Raw genomic sequence first — 10,000 nt, forward strand, 5'->3', positions numbered from 1 at the left:
CGTTACTCGTATATTCTTTTGTGATAACAATTACTGCAAGCGAAGAAAATGCATACATAGTGACCTAACTATATTTTTTCTCTCATAGCCTCGTATTTACGGTATGCTATTTTTCAGGCACAATACGTAGTTGTCATTGATTTCTTAAAACTACTAAATATACCTGAAGACAGACCCACTGACCCATACTCGTAAATATTGTTCCACACGTAATGTTACACCAGACACACACACACACACACACACACACACACACACACACACACACACAACATTAATACAAATAGATGTGCTGCAACAAAGCAACAGAGATTGGGATGCTCTTTCTTACAGAACATTATAGTGAAGATGTGAGGCAGTGATAAACAGACAGACGCAGACAGAGAGATTGATTTAAAACACTTAGTAACATGTGCTTGTTCTAAGCAATTCTAAGTGACCATTACTTTCCCGTTCATTCCCATTCATTGAAGCATTTCAGTGTTGAGACGCAAAGGTAGTGTAAGTGTTGAGGCAGCGGTGGTAGTGGCCCCTTCACCTCGCAGCGAGGCAGGAAGGGGAGGCGAGGGACACCAGCAGTGACTGGCCTGAAGGCGCCTTGCGTCCCGCCTCCTCTGTGCGACACTCTCCCTAGATTGCCTTCATCCGTCAATCGCAACATGACTTGTGCTCCTCCTCTTCAGTCTCACTTAACTACCACCTTCATATTCTAGACACACTTTACTTTCCCTCCTGGCTTCAGCCCAAGTTCAGTTGAATTGCTTGTGTTCTCGGACTGATGCTAACGTGGCTAATCCGCGCATGGCTTAGCAGTGGACTGTCGGCTTTTCTCTCATCCTGGTACACGCGGCGATGGTACCAAGGGAATCATTGTCTTGGCGGAGTGTTAGGGAGGGTGAGGCGAGGCATGGCAGGGTATCTCTTGACTGGAAACCTTAAGTAAGGTAATCTAAGCGAAGTCGAACTGGAAGGTTTGGAATAAAATTAGTGTTGCTGCTCAAGCAGAAGGAGGATTGTTAGGATGTTACTTCTTAGAAAATAGCCTTACTTAGTGAAATATAGTAAAGATGGGTAAAAGAGAGAAGGTGAATTCTACTTGAGAGCGAGATATGGTTTGAGAGAGAGAGAGAGAGAGAGAGAGAGAGAGAGAGAGAGAGAGAGAGAGAGAGAGAGAGAGAGAGAGAGAGAGAGAGATTCCTTACAGTGAAAGCTTTAAGTTCAGTGAAATAGCATCATTATTCTTCATTGACACTCTTAAGCTGCAGACGCTAGAAAGAAATCAGTCACAACCCAGAAGACATGATATAGAAAAGTAGATTCAACTGTTTCCATATTTTCTCTTGAATATAAAGAACAGATAATAGATTGACAATAACGAAACGATTTACTCGTAAGAGGCTTTGCTTGGGATGAGATGAGGTTAGGGAGTCCTGTTCTGGAGTGAAGCCGTAAACACTGGTGATGTAGAACTGAAATAAGAATTTGTCTCATTGTTGTCTCGTCAATAGCATTCAGTAACGTTCCTTTATAAACTTAATGAAATCCCACTCTTGTTTTAATACTAAGTAAGATAAACAGAAGCATAAAGTAGAACTGTGCATCTAAATATTTCAAATAAAAGTGTAGTCTCATACATATTAGTCTAAGTGGACCCAAGTTGAAAGTAACTGATCTGTATGACTGTATAAAGAACTTTTCAGCCAATGAATGTACAGTATCTCCGAAAACTATCTTTAAAGTGTGGCGCGAACTGTGGCATAATGAACAATACGAAACCCGCTGCCTGATCACGTGTCGTGTCGGTAAGGTTGGTATGCATGGCTTGACGTGATGCTAAGATGGCTCTCTATTTGTTAGGTCATATGTAATATACGGCAACCATCCTTAGTGTGCAGGGCTACCAATTGTCACTGGCGTCATCACCAAACGTGTCAAATATTATCGTCCATTGTGTCAGAATGCAGAGCTCTTTAAAATAAAGATAATTTGGTAGCTACTGTACAATATCCAATATCGTTATCCAATATCCAATATCCAATATCGTACAATATCGTTAATGCTTTTAATGAGGATATTTATTTATTTATTTGTTTATTAGCTGGTCATCTCCAGCCTAACATCTGGAGCTTCATTACATTATGTTTCAGGGAAAATATGAGTAAATCGTGTGAGTCTTTCCGTGGTAAGAAAGACGACCTCCTGCGGGACCTTATCGAAAGAGCGTCTGGCACTGGTTTGGTAAGCGACGGGACAAAAAAAAAAATAAATAAATAAAAAATAGGATGCGTTTGGTAATGCGTATATAGGAATATTATTGCCAGCGAAACACTACCTTGGCTTTGCAGTGAGGCTTTTGTATTCAGATGACCGCATGAACTGAAATATGTAGACACAACTATACTAGGCAGGTCCTGTGAAAGGTATCACACTAAATGTATTGCTTCATCCAGACGAGTTAGCAGCACGAGCATGAAGTAGGATCGATCTCACAGGTGTTTGCTTTTGTTGAGATCCTTACCAAGAAGCGGTGACATCCAGAACCAACAGCAACTACGATATCTTTGTGGTCTGTGGAGCCTTTGTTGTTGTTGTTGTTTTGTTGTGTAAGAGGTTATAGGGAACATCCTGTGTCCCCGCAGTAACCACACGAAAAGGCAGGTATCTTACTAGGAGTGGTCAGAGAGTTGTTGTTGTTGTTGTTGTTGTTGTTGTTGTTGTTATCAGAACCACAAACGGAGGAAGGTGGATGTGTTGTATTACTGAGCAACAATAAAGAAAGAAGAATAGATGAGTCAGGCCACCTTGGCAGAGATACTCAAAAGGGACTTTCACGTTTTGTGCCGTGAATACTTTTTATGGCTAGACTGAAGTGGTACTTATTATTTTCTAAGTATATCCTTGCTGTTGTTTTTAGGTTTATGCCGCTGAATGTTGGGAAGCTTTTCACTTTTTATTATTTTATTTTCTTATTTGATCTTGTTATATATGTAATTGTGCTTGTTCGTTTTATTTTGTTGCAGCTGTTGTGCATATTTAACATTTTCAGCTTTTCAAGTGTGTTATGTTTTCAGTGTTGTTTTTCATGTATCCATGTGTTCTTGCTTGGAGGAATTTGACACGTTTTGTTTATGACATTTCTTCAGTATTTATTCTTTCCTTTTTGTGTTCATGTGTATGTTGTAACTCATGCAGTAAAGGATTTGTGGTGGTTCTGTTTATGATGCTTCATATTTAGCTCTTTTTAGAATAGTCAAGCTGCATTACTTTCTTATGTGGATGTTTTGATATTTTCAGGAAAGGATGGCAGGTGGTGCCGCGGTGAACACTGCCAACACGTACAGGAGGAAAGTGAGTACCTGCTTCATTACATGATGTGCACTCTGTTTGGAACTCGCTGTTAAACTTTTTTTTCCATGTCAACCGAAACCTGTCACTGTTGCCTGCCTTTCTCCTGTCTGCTTCCCACGAATCTATGAAGGAAAGAAAGGATGTGCTTCCATGGCATCGTGTCAGTAGTATTATCCATTGAAGGATTAGTTTATACCTTTTTCCAAAGCGTTGTTTTTGTCTCCCATTTTGCTGCCTTCCCAGGGTATATATATGAAAGAAGAAATAATGTAAATTTAGTCTATAATGTTCATTGCAACATCTTACAGGGAAAAAGTCCTTTCAGGATTAACCGAAACTTTTTCAAAACTATAATTTTTGTATTTCAGTCTTCGTGTGCTTATTTTAGTGTATGCATAGAGAAAAGAAGGATACGAAATCATATATTTTCTATAATGTGTGTCATCTTTTTTTATAAATATTTACTTGGAGATTCAGTTGAAACCTAACAATTAGCTATCATTTTTGCGTTCATATTTTTTTTCGTATATATCTTTTGTATGTACGAATATGTGAGTGAAGAAAGGAAAGATGCAATTACAAATAACAAATTTCCACAATAACAGGAATATTCACTTGAGGACTTTTTAGGTAACAAATATCAGATTTTCTAATTTATCCGTTTATTTATCCTTTACTGTGTTTTACCGTTATGTAGATTAATATTTTGCATGTTATGATAAAGTGTCCTTGGAAACTATTACTGTACCACATTTCATTTAGTGTGAATTTGATTTCCACGTAAAAAAAATAAATAAAAACAAATAAAATAAAATAAAAATAAAATAAAATAAAAATATTTCCTTTTATGGAGAAAACATATTTACATTTTCTTTGTCAATGGGGAGTTTTCAGGAACTAGTGGTTGTCACCAGGTGGCAGCACAGACACAAACTCTTCTCTCACATACAAGCAATATCAGATATACCTACAGTGTTATTCTATTTACATGAAGATGCAATGGGCTTATATAATGTATTTTCTACGTAATCCCTTCTAAGTAGTAACACAAGTAAAATGAAACTCTTTTCATGAAGAAATGTACATAAGTTGATTTTTTAGTGAATCCGGCATTTAGATTTATTTGGTCATCTTAAGATTTCCAAATGAATACACTCTTGATTGGAAACGTCTTAATCTAGACGGACAGTAAACATAAAGGCAACATGGTCTGTGGACAGTCAAAAGTCCAAATTACATAGATCTCCTTCCTAGTTTATGAAACCGGCAATTTTAATAAAAAAAAAATGGCAACTCGAGTGTCCTGGCGATAGAAATGCTGTATCTCTAACCAAAACAAACACCTGACTCGGCCGCGCTGGTTGAACTTAAGAAACACGTTGTTGGACAAGAAGTTGAATGTTGCTGCGATGCACATCTCCACTATGCCCTAAGCAATGGATTACGGTAGCTGGACACTACAGCAGCAGCAGGATCGCCTGAGAGATGTTTGTTTTGGTTCTCGATTAATTTGCCTTGTCGCTTGCTTTGTGAGAGTGATGCTAAAATCCCCAGAAAAAGAAAAAAAAAAAAAACTAGAGTCATATATCACGATGTTACTGAGTAGGTTGTGTCATACTATATAGTACAGGGTGATTTTTTTTTACCTTTTTCATTGTCCAAATGAATAGTTTTTTATACTTGTAATATGCTTTATTTAGAAAATGTTAGCAGTTTACTCGATAATCACAAAAAAAAAAAAAAAATAATGATAATTTGACCACATTCTTTCAATATTATCCATACCGGATATTGAAAAGTTGATACGTCATTTCAATAGTATCATGATGATCAATGTTCTATGCATCTTTACGCACCTGGGATTTACTACAACAATATTTTAGCTCTCTTTCCTACAGTTAGATGAGCAGCAACGACATCTAGCGATTTAGCTCCGAAAATTCCATATTGGTATTGATATTATTTTTAACTCTGATTTCCCGGGAAGCGTTACCACCTTGATATTTGTGACCTAATCTAAGATAACTTTTTAGCGTCATAACCTTTGTTGCAGCTTTATTCAAGTAAAATCAAAGAGAGGAAAGCTTGTATTGTTCTGTGAATTGTTGTTATTTGTCTCTGTGTGTGTTGATTGTCACCTTGAAAAGTCAAGGTGACGTGGGCCTTGATGACTAGAGCCGGCCCACACTATTTGTCTCCCTTTTTTTAGAGGCTCGTCGTTGTAGATATCTGAAAATATTTGTTTCATCACGTTCTTATTTTCCTTGTCAGCGAATGAAAGAAAATTTATGATTTTCTTTATCATTTAGTAACGTATTGAATATCTTTGGAGGGATTATTCCCCTAGCAGAGCAAGATTGTTCTATTTTTGTTACCGCACCGCACACTATTTTTTGTACACCCCACCGTTCCCGCCTGGCCCTGGAGGGTACAACGATGATTTGGCCAGGAGCACCTTTTGGTGTCCATCGCATATAAAAATTTCGATTTCAGTTTCGGAAACACTTCTTGGTTGTTAACTTTTGAAGGCGTATCTTTCTTATTTTATGTAATTTCTTCTTCAGACTCACCTTTTTTGCTGTATTTTGCATATTTCGATTTATCGACATGTGGGCGAAGGTTTCTGCCTCGGAACTCTTGCAACTATCGCCTCACCATTACAGATCGAGCTGGAGGGCGCAAAATGCGCGAATTATTTGCCATAACTCACTTCATATACGGGATAGCCTGTCTTGGTTGACACCATCAGTCTCAGACACTTTTTTTTTCTTTTTGTGTTGAGGGTTTAACACAGTCCTCTGATTTTGTGTTTGTCTTGTCGGATGCAGCAGCGGCGGGACCTTTTTCCTTCCTCGAGGCCAGACGACGAGGACTGGCTTTTTGCTGCTCCTCCTGACACACTCACAATTTACCGGTGAGTGACGGGGACGGAGCTGTTTTTGTAGCGCAGTGTACGTCCTTCCATTTTTAGGTACGTCCGTACAGTGTACGTCCTTCGATTTTTAGGTTTACATTTAAGTGACGCCTGTCATGCTTGCCTATGTTATTCCATGTGCATGTAAGGTAAGGCTGCTTGACAAAGTGTCTGACTCACTGCAGACACTTGCTTTATGCTGTACTGTAATAAACAAGTAATTTCTCAATGTAAAGGAAACAGTGAGTCACAAAAGTGCCTCTCAATACGATGTGGTAATAAAAAGTAGAATATGAAATAAATAGATAATAAATAAGTAAATAAATAAATAAATAAATAAATGGATGAATTAATGTATACCCTAGAGAACATTTCATACCTACTGTGCTTACCATAGCAAATACACTGATATGCTACAAAAAATGCACACAAGTATATGAAGATGGAAAAAAATGGGGGAAGTCTGTCTTGTGTTGTTATTTCTATGGTTACTGCTCTTCTGAATTTGCCATCAGCATGCGTCTCTCCTTCCCCACGCTGACGCTACACAAGACTTTCACCTTTATTCCGTTCCCTTTCAGTAGTCCAGGAGTTGAGGAATATTTTCATTTTTTTCATCCCCTTTATTAGTAAACTCTGGAATTCTCTGCCTGTTTCTGTTTTTTTTCCCCCTTCCTGTGACTAGTTGTTTTAAGAGTATTGAGGCACTTCCTGAAACATATTTTAGATTTTTTTATTACTGACTTTTTTTTTCTCTCATTTTTTGTCTGTATGTATGGAAGCGGCAACTGAAAAGATATTTTTTTGTTTCTCACTTTGCCATTCGCCAAGAAGATATGAGAGTGTGAGTATAAGTAGTGGCTATATGCAAATGTTAGAATACCATTTTATGCTGACTTTAAATTCAAGATGTTATTGCATTGTTTAATGCAGTGTTTCAAGTTGAGCCGTCCAATATTTTTTGCATCTAATTCATTTTTTGTTCGGTTATTTGAATTTTTATTTACAAAATGCAGTTCCATGTTTTTAAGAAGCATAAAGGATTGGAGAAAAATAAAGCTTTACTGAGATGTAATAGGGGGAATGTTATTAACAGTAGTAGTAGTAGTAGTAGTAGTAGTAGTAGTAGTAGTAGTAGTAGTAGTAGTAGTTGTTGTTGTTGTTGTTTTTGGTGTTGTTGTTGTTGTTGTTGTTGTTGTTGTAAAGAGCAGGATTATCAGCTGGAGTGACACCAATTCAGTTTTTCTATTATTTATAGTTTCTTACTATTATTTCCACACCTTGTCATTCCACGCAAGGGAAAAAAAAAAAAACGTATATTAAAAAAGTGAGAGGCAAGACCACCAAGTGAAACACGCCCTGCCTTCTCTATAGACTTCACGTGTTTCCTGCCGCGCTTCCTACCTGATGATTATACAGTCTTACGCTGGAGGCGCTTAATGTGGTGCATTTGTATGGAAGAATTTACTTTTTGCCTTGAATCTCTCTCTCTCTCTCTCTCTCTCTCTCTCTCTCTCCTCTCTCTTCTCTCTCTCTCTCTCTCTCTTCTCTCTCTCTCTCTCTCTCTCTCTCTCTCTCTCTCTCCTCTCTCTCTCTCTCTCTCTCTCTCCTCTCTCTCTCTCTCTCTCTCTCTCTCTCTCTCTCTCTTTCAGTGACGTGCATGGGTGTGGGTGTCGAGAGCAGAGCAAACGGCTAAATGTACGGCGACGGGCTAGTGTTTGCATGCGCCGCGTGGGGCGTGCAGTTTGTATGTAAAAGAGGAAGGCAAGTGGTCGGGCGGGGATAAGGACAAGGAGGAGTAGGAGCAGGAGGAGGAGGAGGAGGAGGAGGGAGGAGGAGGAGGAGGAGGAGGAGGAGGGCGTAGAGTGTAGCGTGGTCTGGATGGCGTGCAGGATTATGTGACGCTCAGAGGCAGCTTCCCTACACTGTAAGCTTCTATTAGAGTGAGCCACGTGACGGGGTGCGCTCTCAGGGTGATTGCTTGTATTCTATGTAGCCTGGCGGGGCTTGTGGCACCCCCTGCAGGTTATTGGCTCAGGAGGGTGAGGTAATGTCGGATGTTAGTGTGGTACTCTGCTGTGGGTGATGAGTTGTGATACAGCGCCTAAAGTTTGTTAAAGTGATGCAGGTTGTAGAGCATAAATACAGTGACATCATCACCACTATAGTCTCTCCCTTTACGCTGTGATGGAATGATGTAGTTGTTGTGATGTAGTCTAGGATAATGATGTACACTAGAAAAAAAAAAAAAAAAAAAAAAAAAAAAAAAAAAAAAAATATATATATATATATATATATATATATATATATATATATATATATATATATATATATATATATATATATATATAAATATATATATATAATATATATAATATATATATATATATATATATAATATATATATATATATATATATATATATATATATATATATATATATATATATATGATTTTCTACTCCTTCATATCTTGAAAAGAAAGGAAAAGAAAAAAAAATCATACTGTTGTTATATTCCTTTTTCATATCCTCACACAGAGAACAATTTTTAACAATAAATAGGGGGTAAACTTTAGCCTCACCTCCTCCGTCTCCTTTTAATTTGTCTGTAGAAAGGAAAAAATCTAAGTTCTTTTCCATATTTTCATTCATATAGACCATTTTTTTTGTCTTTAATAATGTATAGGATTAAAACATAGCCTCACTTCCTCTATCTCCTTTTTGCCGTGATATGTTTTGACCCTACACGCTGGTATGGTCCGCCTGCCCCCTCTTGCCCCGCCCCCTTCCCCCTGACAGACCTGCGTGTGTGCCGTGGAGTGTGGCTCCCCTAATGGTCATCCAGTATTGCTCTTAAAAATGATCCCGTGATGCGTCTACAGAATGGTTGCTTGAAGTGTGTTGCTGGGGTGGGGGGTGGGGGGAAGGCGACTGATGTGGCTTTCTGACCTAGAACGCTTTCTTTCTCTTTCTCTCTCTCTCTCTCTCTCTCTCTCTCTCTCTCTCTCTCTCTCTCTCTCTCTCTCTCTCTCCTCTCTCTCTCTCTCTCTCTCTCTCTCTCTCTTCTCTCTCTCTCTCTCTCTCTCTCTCTCTCTCTCTCCTCTCTCTCTCTCTCTCTCTCTCTCTCTCTCTCTCTCTCTCTCTCTCTCTCTCTCTCTCTCTCTCTCTCTCTTTCTCTCTCTCTCTCTCCAGAGGAATACAAAGGAATACCAAACTTTGAGGTATTGACGAGGCTGTTTGGATAATTATTCTACATTAACTATTTGTGGGAGATACAGGATAGTACAGAAGGTTCCTCCCCACCAATCCCTCCAGCAGAAGCTGACAAGATACAGGAATTGATACCACGTGGTATAGAAAAACCACATAGAACTTGAGAGAATAGTGAGGGAAAGAGTTGTGGTCTGTCTACTTTTGTTTGTGAGGGAGAGTGTAAATGCATGATAGTTGTGTGATGTGGTGTGTGCGTAACGCAGGTGAAGGCACAGTTTGGTTGTTGAGGGGTGGTGCAGCATCCTTGCGTTGCGCTTTCCAGGGAGGCGGCAGTCAATCAGGCCACAAAAAAACAGGAAATTAAGTGCTAAAAACGGGTGATGCGTACTTAGAGAGAGATGTTCTTAATAGTGACACTGTACTGGAAGGAACAGAGAATCGCGAAGACCTGCATTGTCTGAAAGAACCGTTTTTGTGTTTGGTTGTCTTTCTTTCTGTGTATGTGTCTGTCTTGCCTTCTTTGT

The 10,000-nt window shown here is 38.8% G+C and overlaps 1 protein-coding gene across 6 annotated transcripts in view; it reads left to right on the top strand.

The window, feature by feature from the left end:
* Positions 1-10,000, top strand: part of LOC135101304 (circumsporozoite protein-like) — a 142,742-nt gene that overhangs the window by 119,724 nt on the left and 13,018 nt on the right. For 5 of the 6 annotated variants that reach the window (XM_064005103.1, XM_064005107.1, XM_064005106.1 and 2 more), the window contains one exon: positions 3,295-3,348. The exons of the other annotated variant lie outside the window; for it this stretch is intronic. In XM_064005103.1, coding sequence (XP_063861173.1) covers positions 3,295-3,348 — 54 coding nt within the window. The remainder of the gene's footprint in view (positions 1-3,294; positions 3,349-10,000) is intronic. 6 annotated transcript variants of the gene reach the window in all.

This window comes from Scylla paramamosain, chromosome 6, assembly GCF_035594125.1.
Source record: "Scylla paramamosain isolate STU-SP2022 chromosome 6, ASM3559412v1, whole genome shotgun sequence".
In the NCBI taxonomy this organism is placed as follows: Eukaryota; Metazoa; Arthropoda; class Malacostraca; order Decapoda; family Portunidae; genus Scylla; species Scylla paramamosain.